At 34.2% G+C, this 22905-nt stretch overlaps 1 protein-coding gene across 1 annotated transcript in view; it reads right to left on the minus strand.

The window, feature by feature from the left end:
• The window catches only part of LOC106794167 (enolase 1, chloroplastic), a 43513-nt gene extending 26744 nt beyond the window's left edge, over positions 1-16769 (minus strand). The window contains 1 exon segment of the mRNA XM_041009597.1: positions 16504-16769. Coding sequence (XP_040865531.1) covers positions 16504-16769 — 266 coding nt within the window.
• Positions 16770-22905: the final 6136 nt, after the last annotated feature.

Consider the following 22905-nt stretch of genomic DNA (forward strand, 5'->3'; position numbering starts at 1 on the left):
GGTTAGAGGAACCCTCTTCTCTTCCGATTGCATGCAGATTTGTGGTTCTTCCTTCCCTCCTATGAACACTTCAAGCTGCCCGCAATCCATGAGCCGCTGAAGCAATTTTTCTACCATGGGACAGGTTTCCATGTCATGCGACTCCCCGAGGTGAAACAAACATTCATCCCTTTCATCCCCACCTCGGGGGACCATGCACGTCGCTTGCAGTGATTGATAGATGAAGCGTCTAGAAGTAGTCACGTCTCCTAACCTCTTTGTCCGTGATGGCCCATCCTCTTTGACGGCGTTCACGCTAGCCCCTCCATGACTAGCTAGCGGGTTGGTTTTAACATTCGGGCCTTCCTCTTGAAACTCTAGCCAGCCGGCACTAAGCAGGTGTTGCACCTTATACTTGAACGGGATGCAGGAGTCAATATTGTGTCCGGGAACTCCACTATGATACACACACTTGGCACCCAGATCATACCACTTGGGGTAGGGTGGCTGAAGAACCTTCCCTGGTATGGCCACCACCAAGTGATTCTCTAATAGTGAAGGCCATAACTCGGAGTATGCCATGGGAATAGGAGGGAAGTTGTCTTTCGGGTGCTGTGCATATTTATAGGTCGCGCCGGGGGCTGTATTATTAACTGGCCGGGGTACGGCTGGAGCTGTGCGTTGGGCCGGCGCTCTTTCTGCTGCGGGTGGTCCTTTTACTTGAGCCGGGAGGGAATTCCCGGCTCGGATAAAAAAATTTGGGGGATTGGGCTGGTATGAGCTTTGGATATTTTGGGGTGCTTTCATCCATGTTGGGGCGGTGGTGACAGCATGGGCGTCTCCTTCCTTTTTCCTCGCGCCCACTGCTGGGGCTTTTCTGTTGTTGTTGGGGGCCATATTGGCAGCATATTCGAACTTGCCTTTTCGTAGCCCGGATTCAATCCTTTCTCCGGCGAAGACGAGGTCCGCAAAGTTAGCTGGCATGTAGCCTATCAGCTTTTCATAGTAGAACGTGGGTAACGTATCTACCATAATTGTGATCATCTCCCTTTCCGTCATGGGCGGCACGACTTAGGCTGCGAGATCTCTCCATCTCTGGGAATACTCCTTAATGGACTCATGCTCTCGTTTAGTCATACCCTGGAGATGGTTCCGATCGGGGGCCATGTCCGTATTGTACTGGTACTGCCTAATGAAGGCAGTTGCCAAGTCCTTCCATGAGCGGATCTGGGAAGCTTCCAGATTGGTATAGCTGCAGCTGCCCCGACCAAGCTGTCTTGAAAGAAATGGACCAACAACTTTTCGTCCGCAGAATACGCCCCCATCTTCCGGCAATACATCCAGAGATGCCCTTTTGGACATGTCGTCCCTTTGTACTTATCAAAGTCTGGTACTTTGAATTTGGGAGGGATGACGATGTTGGGCACAAGACATAAATCTGCCAAATCCGAGAAAGGGTAATTACCGAGGCCCTCGACTGCTCTTAACCTCTCTTCAAGCGCCTCAATCTTTCCCTTATCTTCCGCAAAGGGAACAGATTCTTTTACGGGTGTGGGTGAGGCCGGGATATGACGGACTATGTTCGGGTGGGGTAGTTCATGCGGGGATGGATCTTTGAGGTGGAGCAGGGGGCCAAGATGGGTATCTCCTTCCCCATCGTCTTGTCTGGGATAGTCTTCAAAAGGTGGGAGTTGCCCTTCAAAAGTAGGAGCTTGGCTTAAATCTTCCGGAGTGGCACGGGGGGTAAAGTCCGGAGGCAGGCCATAAGGATAAGTTTGCGGACTATACCTTCGACCGAATACGACCATGTTCCTGTCTAGGCCCGGATTCAAGGCGGACTGCAGCACCGGCTCCGCTTCCCTAACTGTACTGGAGGCGGTTGCGGTGGCTTTATCCTCTATGGTTTTCTGGAGTTTTAACATGACCTCCGAGATGGAAGCCATTTGATCTTTTAAGGCCGATAGATCGGCCTTCATCTGTTCCTGCACGCCCTCTTTATTATCCATTTTTCTGGATCGAGTGTTATAGGGGTGCCTTGGTGTTTTCTTAGTTATGATGAAATTCCTAAAGAAATAAACAACGGTGAGTATGCCACCAAAACATGAATATGCAAATTAATGACCGGAGCACTTGGATCCACCCCAAGATTTTTAGATAACGTAATGAGTTCAGAACTTCTCATTTTATAAAAAAGAACAAAGCTTTCATCTAGCCAAGATTATACAAAGGTGTTACAAAAGAAACTAACGATTCCTAATTATATGGGCCATCAAATCTATCATGTGCTGACAGTAATTGATTAGCCCATGAATCTCCTCGGGGGCGGTACACACTTCGGCCATGGCTTTTGCTTTGGCTAATAGACGCGGGAGGTCTTGACTCCCATTCAAGGTCAAGGCGAATCTATCCATCCACATAGTCGCTTCTTGATGCAGCGCATCAATCACCCTCCCTCTTGCTTCTTTTTCGGCATACACTTGTGCAAAATCCTCCACTAGCTTTTGTTCATGGGCCGTGGACTAGTTCAATTCTTCCTTGTATTGCCCTATGATGGCTAGCATGCTTTGCTCCGTGGCTTCCAAGTGTTGAGCCAAACTCCTTTTGGACCTCGCGCAAGCAACTAACTCTTCTTTTAAGATCATGCCATGCACCCGTGATCGATCTCTCTCCTCTCTTCGGAGCTTGAGCTCATTGTTGCTACCCCACAATGCTCCTCGGAATTTCTCTCGGCCATATTCCTCCTTGCGGGCCCTTTTGGTTTCTTGCTCAAGGGCTTTTGCAGTGGCCGCGTTTTCCTCTTGTAACTCGGTGCACTCCTTCCGGATGTGTGTAGCAGCTGATTTGAACTTCTCCTTGGCGAGCCTTGCCTTCCCTAGCTCCAATTTTAGAGCTCGGACTTCTTCATCTTCCTCCGGAGCTTCGAAGTTCTCCTCGTCGATAACTTTCAACTTGGAGAGCCAACCTAAGTCCCACGTGTGAATTCTTAGCCACCCATGATAACCTCCGATGACGCCATTTCGGATGCCCCTAAGCTCCTTGTCTTTCCTCAATAGACTCCTCCACGCCTTGTGGATTCTTTGTATAACCTTGAGACCTTGCGCGCCTAGATCCCTCACAAGAAAAGGCGAGAGACTTTCTTCGGTTGGCGCTCCCCTCATGGGATACCCTAGTTGTCTTATGGCGAGTGCGAGATTATAATTAATACAACCCCTAGTCCCTATCAGTGGAACATTAGGATAGTTCCCACACGAGAAAAGAACTCCTTCCTTGCCTTCCTTCCAACGAGGAAACCAATTGATCATGCTGCCCCCTATCCCAGCCAAATGTTGGTCCCAAACAACTCTTCCTTTTTCGGCGCACGAGCGATAGCTTTGAAGCGGACACGGGTGTCTCGTGTCTTGTCGGAACAGGTGTGAAATCAACCATACACAGAGAGCGGGTAAACAACAGACAATCCGTGCACTGTTTTTCTCACACCTCCGGTCAAAGGTGTCGAACAAATCTGCCAAGATAGCCACCACTGGACTTTCCTTGCTATAGTGATATGCGAGGAAAGCATCAATGGCGGCTAAGTCTACCAAGCCGTCAACGTTCGGAAAGAGGACAACCCCAAAAATCAGCAAAGCTAAAACATCGGCAAACGGGCCCCACTTCTCTTGGCTCGCCATATCCCTTGCCTTGTCTTCCAAGTACTTCCGAGGCAGGCCCACTACGCCGTTCCGAGTTTGCTTCATACGATCCAACTCTTTTGCTGAATCTCCAACCATAGCTGCAATCTTGCTGAAAGAAGGAAGAAAGCCGGAGAAAAGATACGGTTTTCTCCCTTCAAGAGGGTATCCTAATATTTCCTCAAACTCTTCAATAGTTGGCACCATTTGGAAGTCCCCAAACGTGAAACACCTCAACGACTGGTCATAGTATTGGGCGAGGGATACGACAGCTTCCGTAAATACTTCCGTTGCGGTCAAATCTAGATTCTTCCCGTACACTTTGCGGAAGGCTTGCCTTTGGAGAGGTCCCATCAATCATCCCAATTCCTTGAGGCTAGTGACGTCTAGACCTTTAACCTTGACTTGATAAAACCTTTTGCCATTTTGATTTGTCCCCATCATTTACCTAAAAAAGGGGTGGATCAAGACTCCGACATGAATGATGCAATGCGTATGCATGAAACGGAAAGAAAACAACACAAAGGGGTAATCCACACATACGAGACCGCAGAGACCCAATTTTAATAATACGCTTTGGGCATGATGGCGCCTTAACGTAGCATTAAAAAGGTTACGTATTACTCTAAAGAAAACAAACATCACTAGCAAAACTATAAACTAGTGTTATTTACAAAAAATGCATGAGAACGAATGGCACGGAGCGTGTTTGCTCTTTGCCCCTATTTGGGAACCTAGGACAATATCTAGGGGTCTCTAATAACTACTCCCCAACAATTCATAATTCACACGGCTGTTTTCTAGAGGTATCATCACTCAAGATAATAATGTTGTGGCGGTATGGAATACCAGCGACAACATATTATAAAGAGAGAAAGTTCTAGACGAGGTTTCACTATTATCAAGCAAGTCGGAGACCTAGCATGATGATAGATTCACCTCCACTCCTTAAATTCCCATGAACCCGGGTGTAGGGCCCTTTTTTTACTCAAACCCGTGGGTGCTTAGAATGCAGTGTAAAGAATGCGAAATAGACAACAGTTATTTACATTTTACACAGTTCAATAAAAGCACACCCAAAGTTCACAATTCCACAATTCCTAAAATAGGCCTAACTCACAAAAATAGTCCCCAGTGGAGTCGCCAACTGTCGCAACGTGCCCTTCGCGGGCGAGCGAGGGCGAGGCTCACGAGTGCGCTTTCCAAAGGAGGAAAGGTGCGCGGAGTCACCACCAACGTTTATTTGTGGAAAACGTCGGGAAAACCGAAGGAAACCGGTCAAAATGAAATTTCTAAGTCCGGGAGTTGTATTTATGCTTGAGGAAGGTATTAGCACCTCTCACGTTTGTCTCAAAGGACAACAGCCTATTTTTTAGAATTGTGGAATTGTGTTATTTTAACTTTTATTTCTTTTTTATTTTTGAGGTCGACAGAAGCGAGGCTTTTGCTCCTACGTACCCTCCTTTGGAGAGGAAATCAGACCTACGTAGTTCTTCCTTAAGCGTGAATCAAGTGATTCTCTTTACTTGAGGGGTGATCATTTTAAGGCGTTGGACCTTAAGAATGATCCTTTTTACTTAGTGAGAAACTGAAATGATAAACTTTCAAAAAAAACCTATTTTTGTGGATGAGCTTGACTAGGCGAGTTTGATTTTAGCCTTAGTTTCACTTTAGTTATTAGTCAATTCAATTAAGAATGAGAAATCCCAAAGAGAAAACATCCGATTGATTTTCCGCTTTATTTTGCTAAAAGACATTTTTTTTTATTATATTATTATTTTACCTCTTTTTTGATTTCCAACGTGGTTACGGCACGACCGAACGGTCAGAATTCATTTTAATCGAAGTTAACGGATAATACAATTCAAACGATCGGTGGAAATTTATTTTATTTTTAGGTTAAGCGAGAAATGACTTAAATAAAATGGCTTAAGCACGTCAAAAGGGAGTACAAAAAGCAAATGAAACGAGAATAAAAATACACGAAACACAATGTGGACCACCACGGGTACATAGAATGAATCGAAAAGCTTGGTTCGAGGTACTTACCCGTTGAAGATCGAAGAACGATGAAGAACGAATGAAGAACGTCAAAGAACGGTCGAAACCTTCACGAAATTCCTTACGGAAACGTTACGGAAACGTTTCGGAAGCGCCTCGGCTTGGATTTTCTTCGCGGAAACAATTTTTCCAAGCAAATTCGAAAGAGAGAGAAGTGCCTAAGGGGCTGAACCCTTTTCTTCTTCACTTCTTCCCCTATTTATAGCAAAATAGGGGAGAAGCTTGCCGCCCAGCTCGCCCAGGCGAGCCAGGTTACTTCCTCCAGAAGCAACAGCGCTTCTGGAGGAATCTTCTGGAGGGCCCAAGTGGGCCTGGTTGCTATTTACACCCCTCTTTTTACTAAATGCACCCCCCTTTTCTATTTTTTTGTAATTCTTTTTCCGTAACGTTACGAAACTTTACGAATTTCGTAACGATACTTATTTTTTCTTCCGCAAGGTTACGAACCCTTACGAATTATGTATTTACTCTTTTTTAGCTTTCGAAGAAGTTACGGAAACTTACGGATTGCGCGAAAAGACCTCTTTTCGACTTCCGCCACATTACGGAATTTCACGGATCGCGCAAACCTGCTTCCTTTAGATTTCTGGGACGTCTCGGAACTTCATTTATTGTGCAACAAAGGTCGCCAAGTATCTCAAAGCGGCTAACCAAAGATTACATGTCATCAAGTAATAATCCCCGGACGAAATTAGGGTATGATAATTACCAATGACTATTTCTGAATAAATCAAAAGATGTAACTCTTCAAAAGGTTTTTGACTTTTTTAAATTGGTTTTAAGTTTTTCTAAAAGTTATAACTCTTCTAAATGGTCCTCTTGGCCAGACATGAAGAGTCTATAAATGCAAGACTTTGATTTGTTTTTCAATACAGTTTTACACTTATTCAATCAATCTTTCTAAGCAATCTTTCTATCAATTCATCTCAATCATTTCTTTCAATCATCTTTCAATATTTTCTTTCATCTCTTTCAACAGTTGTTCTGTTTCATCTTCTCTTCATCTTTCTAAAAGTTTTTGTTCAAAACTTTCTCTTCCAAGAAAAGTTCTTTGTTCAAAAACTTGTGCTATTCATCTTTTCATTCTCTTCTCCCTTTGCCAAAAAGAATTCGCCAAGGACTAATCGCCTGAATTCTTTTTGTGTCTCTCTTCTCCCTTTTTCCAAAAGAATAAAGGACTAACCGCCTGAATTCTTTTGTGTCTCCCTTCTCCCTTGTCAAAGAATTCAAAACGACACAGTCTGAGAATTCTTTTGATTCTTCCCATTCCCTTATACAAAAGTGTCCAAAGGACTAACCGCCTGAGAATTCTTTTGTATCCCCATTCACAAAGTATCAAAGTTTTAACCGCCTGAGATCTTTGTCTTAACACATTGGAGGGTACATCCTTTGTGGTATAAGTAGAGGGTACATCTACTTGGGTTTGACTAAGAACAAGAGAGGGTACATCTCTTGTGGATTAGTTCTAGTGGAGGGTACATCCACTAGGTTCAAAGAGAACAAGGGAGGGTACATCCCTTGTAGATCTTTGCTTGTAAAAGAATTTTTACAAGGTTGAAAGAAATCTCAAGGACTGCAGGTCGCTTAGGGACTGGATGTAGGCACGGGTTGTTGCCGAACCAGTATAAAAACTCTTGTGTGTTTGTTTCCTTCTTCCATACTCTTTTACTTTTCGCTGTGCATTTAATTTCCGCTTTTACTTTCTGTTAAGTTTCTCTTCCACTCCATATTCTCTTAACAACATAAGTAAAAACCTTAGAAGAGTAATTTTTTAATTAGTAAAGGTTTAGGAATAATTAATTCACCCCCCTTCTTAATTATTCTGAGGCCACTCGATCCAACAATAAACACATAAAAACTTGTGACTCACTAAACTAAAAGACAACTTTTTGTCCTATGTATAATAAAATTGAAAAGTTAAAATTGTCCTTCGCCTACTATTTCTCTTTGGCACAACTTTCTCTGACTTTCTTTTCTCTTATGCTTCAATATATATTCAATGTTATCAAATTTGAACTAATCATTGATTTTGTCAAGACACTAGGTTAATTTCATAAACTAATTTATTTATACCTGCACATATATTAAAAAAACAATACTTTTGACATATAGATTTATTCTTGTTATCTTTTATGTTAGCTCTTATCTTCCTACCTTTAAAGAAACTAGTTTTTGATCCCTGTAATGCTTGGGGTTAACAATTTGTTTGTGTAGGCAATGGGTGATTTTTTATGTAAGCAAGAATCATTAAAAAAAATGTAAGTTTTTTTATTGAATTATTTGGTGTAACATATAAAAAATAAAACTTCCCAAAAATAAGTCAATGTAATAAAATAAAGATAACATAAGAAAACCCTTGAGTTATTATGTAACAAAACATGTATTGGTGTTAGAAATAAGTCCTTCATCACTATTTAAACTTTAAACCTATTTTTTTTAAAATGACTATAAGTTGTTGAAACAGATTCGTAGTTCTTTAAGTATTCATCACATGCCAAAAATAATTGATCAAAGAAAATATAAATAAAACTAATTCAGTATAGTGAAGTTGATAATAAGTTATTGATCAATTAAGTTATATGAAAGTATTTTTTATAGCAATTTTATATTATTAAAATTGACACAAGCATAATGCATATATAATTAATATGAGATATCATATGCATGAATATGTGGTGAATTATATTTTGAAGTTTAACAAAATGAAAATATTTTCATGGTATTTTTTTTAATATGAAGAATGTAAAAGTTTCAATCTTATGCTTCGATTTCTTGTCAATTTGAAATAACAAACCAATATTGAAGAGTACACAAATAAAAAATAATATGCTAATAAATATTAAAAAGTAGATAAGAAATAATGATAGAAATAATAAATAGTAATAACACATGATTTAAATTTTAAAATACTTCTCGATAACAACATTTAAAGTCATATTTGAATTATCTTCTTCATCATTGCATATAAGAATCTTCAATCTTTTGCATTTTGTAACCCTTAAAATTGTAACATATAATTGTCCATGTGAAAAACTAATCTTGGAAGATAAATTCCAACATTTTAAAGAGATTATCCTTGATTTTTATTTATTGTCATTGCAAAAAAAAAATCACTACTAAAAATTGCTTATGTTGAAACTGAAACACAATTCTAGGATCAACATGATATTTGCTTCCAAAACATGATTTCCCAAATGGCTCATAAAAATGATTAGGAAGCTCAACATGATCCTTCAACAACAACAAATAAATTAAGAGCTAGAACACAAAGGAAATATTTATAACATGATTAAAGTAATATTTTTGTCTTAATCCTCTAATTTATCAAGGAAAAGAGACTCTGACTAATCCAAAGTTTGACTAGGAGGTAAGTAAAGTCTTACCAAGAATTATTTTTGTCCATGATTGAACTTGAATACTACCCAAGTGATTCAATTTTAACTTCAACACATTAATCACGTGTGTCAAATCACTTAGTTATGATTGAAGTAGTATGAATTAAAAAAATGAATTCGTTATTTAGAAAACAATAATATATCTATGTTTAAACAATAATTAGAAAATAGTAATATGAATTAAATTCTAATTATATTATATATATGTTTAATAAAAAATGAAAAATAATAATTATAAATTTGGAAATTAATATTTTTAACAATTTTAATTAGAAAAATATATAATATTTTTTATTATTAAAAAAATTGTTTAAACTTTTTTTATATATCTTTACTACCAATTTTTTTTCAATCATATAATTTGTTATTGATATAATAATTTTATTTTTCCATTATAATATAATGATAGAATAAAATATGTTTATGTAAATGTATATCATACATTAATATCATGTCATTTACAATTAGATTTATATATTTCAATTCAAATTCATTGATGCTTTCAATTGTGGTGAATTGCAACGGTGCCTATTTAAAATCTTGACAACTTTCAACATAATCCAATATATTTGATTTCTACTATTTGAGAATTGTGTCCATTTTTTTTTTTTTTAGTTTCATCTATTTGGTTTATATTGATTCCAATGAATTTGAAATAATAAAAAAAAACTCATTCTTCGGATTCTTTTTACAATCCCAATCCTGATATGGTATCAAAAAGGGGGGATGGAATGGGGATTACGTGATCCCCCATTTTCAATATATATAAAACATGGTTAAACATAAGTTCATTGAAAGAGAATTTTAAGAAGAATTCGGTTGAAATAGGAAGCAATTTCCTATTCTATTTGATTTTCTTGATTTTTTTAAAATATGAATATCGATATAATTCAAATCTTTATTTGATTAAAACAGTAGTATTTTCAATTTCTATAATATACATAAAGTATAATAAAAACTTCTACAATCTTCATCCTTTATTTTGACATTAAAATAAGTTAAAATTATGAAAACCAACAAAAAAATCGATATTGAGTATTAAATTTTCACATGAAAAAGATAAGTAATATTAAAAATTATATTACATTTGTGTCCATTAATTGATATGAAATTAGACTAAAATTAAGGAATCAATAAAAATTTTGAAATACTTTTACATGTATAATTTTTTAATTTTATATAAATATTTTTCATAATAACTTTAATTGTGTAATTATCTGATTCAAAATAAATATGATTGTCTTTTCATAAATTTATCATTGTAAAATCTAAAGAAATATTAATATAAATGAATTTTACAACTTTTAATTTATAATCAAATTTCTTAATCATAAATTTTTCCCTTTAAATTGTACAAAAGTATAATTAGAATTTACTCTTCTTATATATACATATACTTACTATTATAAAGAATACCTTTTTATAAATCTTTGTTTTTAATTCATAATTCATGATTTATTTTAATAAAGAAAAATTAATATAACGTTTCACATTCTGAATTAATTTAATTCTTTTATAAATATTACCACTTTACTATATATGATTTTGTTTAATAAGAATCTTTCAAATATTACATTTTTGTAAAGTAACTTATAAATCATTATTTTTAATTCATAATTCAATCTAACAATATGATTTAAGAAAAATTAATTTAATGATTCACATTTTGGATTAATTTAATTATTAAATTAAAGTTTCGAATTATTAGATAAGTTAATGGTTATAAAAACATTTAAATATCAATTAAAATATTAAATTATACAATTTTCTTATATTTGATTTAATAATACGTTAATAAACATTAAATATCAATTAAATAATACAATTTAAATTACATGAAATAAGAATCAAACATTTTGTCAAAATAAATTCTATTAAAAAATCAAATTTTCAATACCATTAATATTATTAATGTCATTAATTCAATTTTAATAATATTAATTATTGAAAATATAAAATGGATCCTAATTAAAACTTTCCATTAATTTCCACTAATTACAATTAAGTCAAACATAATTTATGATAAGAAAAAGGAATAAGAAAGTTTTTAAGTATTAAATTAAATTTACATAAATGAATTTTAAAGTTTATATTCTAACAAATGAATAATAAAGGATTGTTTCCTTTTCTTTTTTAACAAATGATTGTTTCCATTAACGCATTAAATTTGTAATATATATATATATATATATATATATATATATATATATATATATATTATAGCTATTTTATTATACTTTTTTAGGCAAAATTTGAAATTGTCATTATTTTTTTAAAAAACTTATATATGTAGTTTGTGTTTATTAAATTTTGACTTGAAAAAAATAAGAAAGATTATATATTATGCTATATTAAAGTGCATTAGTAACAAAAAATTAGGCTAAAATTTAGCAATTAATAAAAATTTAGAAACTCTTATACCTAATATATTTATAAATTTTAAAAAAAATTGGAATTTTTTTATTTGAATTTTTTTTTATTATTATTATTATTATAGAAAATTGAGTTATTTTTTTATAATTTCTTATTAAAAGTACAAATATCTTCTATATTAAATATTATCAAGACTGCGATAAATAATCAATAATTCAAATATTTTATTATTCAGCATGCACTTTTTGTATTTTTAATTAAATTTTAAATTTTAATCATAATAATAATAGGACACAAATTATTGAAGTTTTTTGCCCTAACATAAACTTATATAAAATTATTTTATAATAACTTTAAATGTGCAATTATCTAATTCAAAATATAAAAATGCTAAATAATTTAAATTTGAAAATATTTATTGATGTAAATAATTAAATATAGAATTGATCTTAATTCAAACATTCCAATTAAAATTAATTTATCATTTAAATAATAATAAACATAAAAGATGTTAAATGAGTTAAATTAAAATTTTAAAATATTTATTAATTTGATCAATTCCAAATGTTGTTACATACGTATGTACATGGTTATCCTCTCATATCCATGCCAAAAGTTGTTATATTACATAGTCAATTATGTGTGGAAAATGAAAAAAGACAAAATAATTGGAAAATAAATTAAAGATATATCTTATTAAAAAATTGTTGAATCAATGTATGCTAACTTCAAATGGAATGATGACATAGTAAGAGTAAATAGATATCTTTCTATATTAAAAATTTGACAAATACATGTATGCTAACCTCAAATGGATCAATTTTAGCATAAAATTAAAAATCCTGAATCGATTAGTGAAATTAAATACCATTGTTATCCTATCCAACAACAACAATAAAGAAACCTTATTCTTCATATATTTTAGATGAACATAATGTTTTGATGAAAGTTCGGTACAAGATCTCATTTGTTTAAATAGAAGAAGAAAAAAAAATATAACATAACATATAATTAAAAGTTTTCATGCCTATTGATATTCACACAATTAATACAAATAATGACTATTCACTCAAATGATATTTTTATATCCATTAATTATTATTGATCTTAACATTTTTGATATTTTGGTTTGATTCATTTTTTTATCAATTGTTTTTTGTTGCATCTTCTCGATTTTTTCATTTCACCCTCATTTTGGATCCTATAAAATGATGAAAAACTTGTACAATAACGATACAAATATAAGATAAAATATTTGTATCAATGATGATACAAAACTTGCATCTAATACAGTAAAAATAAAAATATATGAATATATGTGAAAAACTTGCACATTGATGATACAAATATAAGATTACATAATAATAAATGACAAACATGAACAAAAAATATTTAAACTTTAACATACTAAAACTAAACAATTTATTATTTTCTTTACGATTAAATCAAAAGATGTTGAATAACTCAAGTTATAAATAAATTACCAACATAGCTAGACGAGTGACATTGCTATAACTTGAACATCAATATTAAAAATCTATACTTATTTTCTCAAAATCATGAAAACACAATTGTTGGTGTGATTATTTACTAATATTCTTTCTCCAACAACAACCATCACCCTACCAAATAAGAGACATTGATATTTATGAAATTGAGTAAGGTTGTAGAAGAGCAATTGTCCTATATAGAATATAAATAATACTATATTAGATTTTTGAAAAAAATGACAAAAATTCTAGAGGAGTCATACCCAACAACTGCAACTGAAAAGAACGCAAATTAAACCATGAACAAAACAAAAACTAATGTATATAAAACACAAACTAAACCATGAACAAAATAGAAATCAAATTCAACAATTGCAATTAAAAGAAAAAAGCTCACCTAAATTGTAAGTAATGTAGTATTTGAAATACCAAAAATCATATTAGAAGAGGGGTTAAATAATGTCTCAATCAACGATAATCTATTTTTCACAAATGATTTGAAAATCAAATAACTGATTATGTCATCCAATAAGTATAAACAAGTATTAGTGACAACTGGAAGCTATCATCTAGCAATGAATAAGCAAGGTTTTCACAAAGGTTTTTCAAATAAACACTAATGAGCAAGTGTGTCAAGGTAAGCTTAAAAGAATACTTAAACAAATAACTTAAGAGAGAAGTAGAAACACTTGATTTATACTGATTCACTCAAATAAAGTCATATCCAATTCTTCTTTACAAAACTGTTAAGGGTTCCACTAATCAAAACTTGATTATAAACAAGTATTCTATCTTGTCACTCCTTGCTACATAAGTATTCTCTAGGCCACTACTTTCACACCCTTAGACTCTCCTTAAATCTAAGGACACCCAAGTATTATTTAACACCAAGTCACTTTTGGCTTTCACAAACAAAAGTTCGAATGAATATAAGGATTTAATAAGACTCAGAGAATGGATAAACAATTATGCTCAAGTACAAATAAACTCTTCTAAGCAGAGAATGAACAATTTAAGTGCAAATTGTATCGTTCATTAATTTTAACAGAGTTTAACTTTAAAGATTTTGTTGCTCTTCTCCACTTGATATTTTTTATTATTGAAATCTTGAGCTTGAGTCACCTTTTATTGACTTCAATGAAGGATTTGTTATGGAATCAATGTTGAGTCTTGAAATGACTTTTATCTCACAATTAAAAGTGATGCAACATGGCACACTCTGTAACACCCTGAAATGTTATTAATTATAAATCAATGTTTAATTGTATTTATTGTGTTGTTTGACTATATGATAGACTTGAATGAGTTGAAGTATGCCTTGAACTAGTCATGTATGAATTTCTTGATATGGATGTTGAATTATGTGGAGTTTTGTTAAGCTAAGTTGAAAGTATGAGATTTTAGATTTTACCAAAACCTAGTTCAATGAAATCGTGATACCAGATTCGTTAACCGTTGGATCATCTTAAAATATTGTCTAGGTATCCCTAAGATAAGTTTCAACAGTCTGACCGTTGGGATCTTGAAAATAACACTACAAGAAATATGCCCATTTGCCAGGGATTTTTGACAGGGACATTAACCCCTGGCAAATTTCCCAGGGACTAAGCCAAGGAAACCCCTGGCAAAATGACATTTGAGAAGGCTGGGACCACTTACATTTACACAGGGGTTTGTCCCTCGCAAAAATACAAAAGCCTTGGCAAAAAAAAGAGCGGGAAATGAATTTTAAAACAGCATGTTGTTTTCACACGGCCAAACACACGGGTATGCCCTCGTTTTCTGTAAAGCTGACGGAATCTTCCCATAAGTCAACACGACATGACCATGCACTGCAAAAAGCTGTGCGGCCCAGACGTGACAGGGGTGTTACCCCTCGGAAATGGCTTGCAGCCCCTGGCAAAAAGGAATCCCTGCTTTCCTAGCTGCACCGTTCTGCTCATATAGCTGAAGCTAGGAGGTTAGCCTTTGACTCTGTTGTTTTGCGAGGGGCATTCCGTGAGTTATTCCCTGGGTTTTTTTACACTATATAGCCAAACCGCGTGTTTATCCTCATGCTCAGTGTTGTGTTTTTGAAACTTAGAAAAAATTTCGGTTTCCATTTCCATCCTCACCAGTTCATTTTCAGTCCATTATCATTCAGTTCATACACTTGTTCTATAATTTGGTAACACTCTTTTCACTTATTATATTTTTCTGTTTTTATTTGTTACTACTTATTAACATAAATATTTTTTATTGTATCAGTGTCCAAATTTGCCTCCTCCTGCTGCTCCTTGCTCTCTGAATTTGTTCTCTCAAGCTTCAACAAGTTAGTAATTTTTCTACTTATAATTTTAGATATATGATGTTTATATATATGATGTTATAATTTTGCATGATCTGTCAAAGAAAATATGATGTTTCTACTTGCATGATGTGTTATAATATATGATGTTTATATATATTTCGAATTTTGTTGTTAATAAAACTGTTTAATTAGAAACTGTATAATTTTTTTGTTTAATAAAACTGTTTAATTTTGCATGATCTGTTTAATAAAACTGTTTATATAAAACTGTTTATATATAATATATGATGTTAACATTTTTAAAACTGTTTATAAAACAGTTTAGTTAGAAAAAATGTTAAAACTAGAGAAAAAAAATGTATAATAAAACTGTTATTTTTAAAACTGTTTAATTAGAGTAAAACATTTTTTCTTTGTTTTTATTCGAAATTTTAATAAATATGTTATATAGAATGATATATGTTGATGATGATGTTGGATGTTATTGAATATATGCATGTTGTTGAATATTCAAATTATTTATGGAATATATATGCATGTTTTTTTATTTTTTAACAAAATAGAATATATGCATGTTGTTGAATATATGCTTTTTAGGTAGATTTGTGGATTATGTGTAGTTATTGTTATACTAGAATGCACAAAAATACATAGCATTTTGTTAATTATTATGGAAAACTGGTTATTTACTAAAACTGTTTTTTTAAAACTTTTTTTTTAATTTAGAGGAAAATCGGTTTTTAAATTTGTGTAGTCAAAAGTCTGATATTTTTTAAAAGTTAAACTGTTTGTTAAATTAAATCGGTTTTTTTTTTATATTTTAGTGTCACGCTTTTATTAATTAAAATGATTTTTGAAACAATTAATTATATTTTAAAAAGCATTTTGAAAAAAAAAACGAATTTTTTATTATTTTAAATGATTTTTATTAATTAAAATGATTTTTAAAACAATTAATTATATTTAAAAAAAAATTTTGCAAAAAAAAAGATTTTTTTTATTTTAAATAATTTTTAAACAATTAATTATATTTCAAAAACAATTTTGAAAAAATAAAACGATTTTTTTAATTATTTTATATAATTTTTATTAATTAAAATGATTTTTAAAACAATTAATTATATTTCAAAAACAATTTTTTTAAAAAAAACGATTTTTTTAATTATTTTAAATAATTTTTTTAATTAAAATGATTTTTATTACAATAAATTATTTATTAAATTTTTTTTTTAAAAAAAAATATATACCGTTTCACAGGGGTTTGCCCCTGGCAAAACCCCTGGCACTGTATGATTTGACTTGTGTCAGTACAGCAGCGCGTCAGAAAAGTGTGCAGATGCGTCAGTGAGAAGACAGGGGCTAAGACAGGGATTTTGACAGGGATTTTGCCAGGGATTTTGCCAGGGCCAGCCCCTCGTTTTTTTGCCAGGGGTGAAATCCCTGGCAAACTGATTTGCGATGGGCGTTTTTCCCAGGGATTCAGCCCCTGGCAAAATCCCTGGCAAACGTCCATTTCCCAGGGCTTTTTGTTCTTTTCCCAGGGAATCCGCCCCTGGCAAACGAGCTTGTTTCTTGTAGTGTAACAACTTTTGGTCTCCCGTTAAGCGAGAAAGGCGCGCTAAGTGCAATTCCAACCAAGGGGAATTGCGCTGAGCGGCCCAAAGCTGGGCTAAGCCCAATTCCAATCGAGAGGAAGTGTGTTGAGCGCCCAGAGGGTGCGCTAAGCGAGCCCTAGTGCAGAGGGGGCTGCGCTAAGCCTAAATCCTTGCGCTAAGCACAAGAAATGGACTTCGGCTTAGCATGACAGGCCCACTAAGCGAAAGTTACATGTTATAAATACGTCCTTAGCGTGAAAAACACAATTTTCACTCTCCTCTTCTCCCAAAAATGTCTCCCAAACCCGAAAACCTTATTTTCCACCACCAAGACCACCGGTGGCCTCCGTGAGCTGCCGTTGCTTGCCATTGGACCCCCACACCAAGAGGAACACTTTAATCGAAGCGGAATCTTCATAATCCTTCTCGAAGATTCGATGGAGAAAATCTCTCAATCCTCCATTTCAAAGTTTCTTTGAGGTAACCTTGACTTGTAAGCCTTCTCCTAACTAGTTTGAGTTCCTCTTAGTGTCTCTTATGTGTTGGGTACTGTAATAGGGTGTTTTTACACTTCCTTTGAAAAACCTAGAGAATGAGACATTGTAAAAGTTATCTTTTTATAACCTTGAGGTTATTTTTGCGGCATTCACTGAACCCCGGTCACATTGGCATGATCTGAATTTCAAAAAGATGTTTCTTTTCTGTAGAACTCGAACTACCCCTCAGCCCTTTATGTTTTGACAGTGGTATTTGACCCCAAATGTTGCCTTTGACCTTGTTTTTGAAGCCTATGCTAAAATTCCTTTCGTTTTGGCGTAATAGAGACTTGTGTTGGACCGACAAGCGCGAATGAGAGAGAGACCTCTAAGTGACGCAAAGAAGAACTGATGAAGAGCTCACGATAGGTGAGGGGAGTTATTATAAAATTTACCGTTTTAACACCATAGTTAGGGTCAGGGAACCTAACTATGAGAATATCTGCCTGTCCCTGTTGCATGCTGATTTTCTTTCAAGAAAAACTATGTTTTTAATGAATGGGATGCGATATATCTATTGTTGATGAATAACATTATTATTTATTAAACTTGTGATGTTTGAAGACCTGACAAGTGTGAACCTCAGGCATGGAAAATATATTTATGTGCGGAATACGACTCATTGTCGATGTTGCTATTGGTGACTTTAATTGATATGTGGTGATGTTGATATTTACGACAATATTGATTTGAGATGACGTTGTTAATGGTGATCATGTCAGCATGAACTGATGTTATTATTGATGGTTATGTCAATATGGAATGAGGTTGTTGTGGTTATTGGTGATGTCAATGAAATGGAATGTTGATGATGTTGGAAATGCATTGACAAGTGCATGTTGTGTATGTTCGTGGGGGGTGGAGTACACTGACCTTGTCGGATGGCCCATTCGTGGGGGACAAGCATGGTTAAAGAATCTAAGCATTCGTTGCAGGGATGCTTAGGTGCCTTAATTGGTCCATGGTCTTTGGCATTTTCTTTTGGCCACGTTCATACGTTGTATGTAGTGTATGTTCATGGAGGGGGTGCCCATGTTTCATACCTCATATGACAAGAGAAATAGTATAAACTGTGGCAGTATGTACTTTGTACTAGGGGGTATGTCACCTAGTAGGGAACTCCTTGTGGCCCCAGGTTGATCACCTGGGGGGGGGGGGAAGTTACTATGCACGACTGGGTGGCCTCGAAAAATACTGCATGGTTTCCTAAGTGAGGTTTCGTGTGAACACACTTAGGGCTATTTCCTTGGTATTGGATACGGTACGTACCGCATTGCATCTGAGAGTTGAGGTCAGGTGCATGCATCATTCTGAGCAGTCTTGATTGGAGCCAAGGATGGATGATGTGTCTGATGACTAATTGTTGAATATGGATTATGAGTAATTGTTGAATGTGGACAATGAAAAATTGTTGGATGTGAGTGTTGAATAATGAATGTTGTGTAAGCTCATGATGTTTGCTTACGTTTTCTTGCTAATTGTGATTATTTGGATTTAACATTTGGTTCTTTTTATAATGAACTCACCCTTGCAATTTTGTATCATGTGGTTGATACCTGTGATGATCGTGAACCTTGTTTATGGGAGCAGAATGACAACAGTAGGGTGTAGGGATGAGATTCTGTTGAGAAGCCGCCAAGCCGATGTGATGACGTCGGGATTATTTTAGGGAGAGAGTTGTGTTTTGTTAATAAACTCCTCCATAGTGGTTCATGATTTCTTTTGTTGGATTAAGGATGTAAATCACAGATTTAATTATATCTACGGACTGGTTTAATCTTCATTATGTGTATGATGTGTACTAAACTACTATATTAATATTCATGTATTCGGTTAAACATTGGTGCGTGTTTGGGAACATATATATATATATATATATATATATATATATATATATATATATATATATTTGTGAAATTCAAATTTACTATGATTTTCATAAGCAAAATAATGGAGCTTTCATAAAAGAAAGAAAAAGAATTTAATTTTCCAGTTATTAGAGTAGTGATATCGTAGCGACGAGGTGGGTCGTTACACACTCTGATTGGAGAGGAAATGAATAATCAGAACAGACAACTGCATGTGTTCCTCTTCCTATAGCGAAAGTGACGTTTAGGGAATATTCTGCAAATTCCTTCTATTAGCTTCTATTTTGTCCTTTCCTTAAATTCAAATGTTAATAATTCAAATCAAGAGAGACAAATATGAAATTCAAAAAGTAACATCCTGTGCTTCCCTTTGTAGCCAACATTGTCTTTCCGTACTTTGTTGGATGCCACTTATAAAGATATAAAATGAAGTGTATAAGTGATTTAAGTGTAGCGGATGCAAATATAAAACAACTCATTGTGTAAACATTGGATTTCACAATAAGTGGACATTATTATTTTATCAAGGCGTTGGATGCTAAATATAACTTAATAAAATGGTTTTCGACTTATGTTTGGATGCATACTCACTAGAGCTGTAGAATACAATTTAATACCAAGTCTGCTTGTTTATGTAGTAGGTCCTGCTCACTTAACAATAACTCATTAGTGCATAAAAATTTTATACCTTTTTGTAATTATCAAAATCCAAGGTAGGGATCGGTCGTCTAGTGGTCAGTGGACCATCTAGACCTAACAATCTCTCATTTTTTTATGATGACAAACCATATAAATATTGACTAGGATAAGACATAATCATGATAAGATAGAAGAGGTAATGCATGATTATGAGTTATGTATAAGAGCATATTGGAATACATGTGTGTGTGTGTGTGTGTGAGTGAACGGAAACAAAGATAATTAAAGTAGCTCAAAAAGCCACTTTTGTATTAATTAAGAGGTGTCATACAATGAATCAAAATTCCTTAATCTTCTCCCCTTTTTGTCATTATAAAAAAGATTTAGGATTCAAAGAATGAAATCATGATTGGACATCATTGTCTCTCTTGAGTTCGTGGTGGTGGAAGAGATTATGTTGTTGTTGTTAGTGGTGTAGGTTCAACAGGGGCATGTGGAACACTTGTTGATGGTGGTTGTTTAAAAGCAGGTGGTTGCTGGACGGTTGGTGGTGGTTGAACGATAGCAAGTGGTTGGATGATAGGTGCAACAACAACACCAAACATGGACATCTGAGCTTGTTGCAAGTTCAGAATCAACTATTAAATCGTTGCAAGTGTACCAAATCATTTTAAGTAGTAAAAGACTCGAAAGTCTGAGTGTCGAATCCATAGGGACGTTGTTTGTACTAAGATTGATTCAAATCCAATTTACAAGCAAGAGATAAGAAGTTTAAAATAGAAGATAAAGAGAGGTAGGAGAGAAGATAAAAATTTAAAGAGATAAGAGATTAAAGTAAAAGATAAGAAATGTAGAAGATAAAGATAATAATGCTTAAAGATAAATTCAGAATTTAAAATATGTTGGGGCCTAACATGCCTAATTACCCTTGATTCATTATTGATGATTTTTCTCTATCTAATGCTTTTCTAATTTCCACCCATATCTACTCAGACACTCAATCCTGATCCCTCACGATGAAAAGCCTAATTTATCTATTCTCTCTCCCAAATCCCTTTGCAAAGATAGAATAGTAAATTGCATGAAGTATGAAGATGTATGCAGAGCCAAAACAAAGTCACTCTATCCTTAGTAATGAATTGTTTAGATGCCATTTCCCAATTCTTTAGAAAGTACCATTTCCCAATGTATAACCCCTAAAACAGATGCATTGATGATCATACCATACAATAACAATAAAGCACAACAAATAAACAATAAAAATTGGCATTGCATTAAATAGATAGTAAGGAAAGATTACATTACTAGGGTATTTGGCTGCTAGGCTCCCAACAATGAAGTTTTAGTCGGCTGATGTGGATAGAAGAAGAAGGATGAATAAAGGAAAAGAAGAGGATAATGGACATAGATAGAGGGTTTCCCCTATTTGAGATACTCAAGCTTAGGATGTATTTATTAGAGAGTTCTGAGTCTCTAGGTGTGTAGGGTTTGGTGTCCTTTTTTCCTTTGCTTCCTACTCCTTTTATAGGCCTAAGGTAGCTTAATTTCCATGCAACCTCGCGCTTAGAGCGGGCTTTCATGCAAAGCGTGCCTTTGGGCTTCTTCGCGCTAAGCCTGAGCGGGCCGTTGAGCGAGGAGACGCATTGGTCCTGGCTTATGCACTAAGCGAGCTGTCCCTTCTTCAACTCTTTTCTTCAAGGCTTTTTCTTCAAGTTTTTGCATCAATTTTCCTCCAAAGCACTTGAAATCTTCTTCTTTTAACTCCTACAAATAAAAAATTGCAAAGATATTAATTTCTTCATTATTTCATTAAAAACAATGGTAAAGTAAAGAAATTGCAATCATTCTTAGCCAAAATTAACTCAAATTTCATAGTTATCAACTCCCCCAAATTAAAATCTTTGCTTGTCTCAAGTAAAAGACAAGTTTTGAATGTACCGACACATGAGATAACTGCGAACCATTTCAAACCTTTCAATGACTGACCCTAAGCTTGCATTTGTCTTGATCTTGTGATGAAAGCATGAAGGAATGCATACGAAGATGGAAAAAATTAGCAAATAAAAATTTCATCACTATAAGAGGTTATAATATCATAAATTTATCATTCATATGCTTATCAAACACATGAAACCACCTATAGTTTAATAAGGCATAACAAGACATTCCAACACCTTAAATTCTTGCAAACAACTCACCAAAAACTCATATTAAGGTGAATCTCATGATCTCAACATAAAGTCAACTCTAATCATAAAATATTTTCATCTCAACCATAGGCAGAATTACCACACTTCATTCCTCACAAGGCTAGTGTTTCTCCCAGTATACAAGTGTCTTACTAAGAGTGTGTCGCAACCTACCCTTTGGCGGGGAGGGTGACGCGAGACTCACGGGTGTGTCTTCCATGGGAGGAATGCGCGCAGAGTCGCCACCAACGTTTATTTGAGGAAAACGTCGGAAAAACTAGAAAAGACGTGGTCTATGAACTTTAAGTGAAATGTTCGAGAGTTGTATTTACACACGGGGAAGGTATTAGCACCTCACACGTTCGTCACAAGAGACAACAGCCTTTAATTAAATGTGCAAATATGACTTCAATTTATGTTATCTTCCCCTTTTTCACGTTCTTATGTCTTTTATATTTTTTTTTATCTTTTTGTGGTCGACGACGGTGTTTCCCTTGCTCCTACGTATTCCTCAATTTGTGATAAGGAAATCAGACCTACGTAGTTCTTTGAGAACCAAATGTTGGTTAAATTTTTTTTATCCTTTTTTTGCAAAATATGTTTTTATTGAATGAAAGGTCATTTAAGGCGTTGGACCATTAAACAATCTTTCAATTCTTTTGAAAGGAGAGAAAACATTAAGGCATTGGACCATTAATGATCTCTTGTTATTTTTTGCAAGAGGTAATAAAACTACGTGTTGGTTTTAGGCTTTTTAGAAATCTATGTTTAACCAATAAAGGCAGAAAAGACCATTTTAAGGTGTTGGACCTTAAAAATGGA

Source organism: Glycine max, chromosome 15 (assembly GCF_000004515.6).
Source record: "Glycine max cultivar Williams 82 chromosome 15, Glycine_max_v4.0, whole genome shotgun sequence".
NCBI lineage: Eukaryota > Viridiplantae > Streptophyta > Magnoliopsida > Fabales > Fabaceae > Glycine > Glycine max.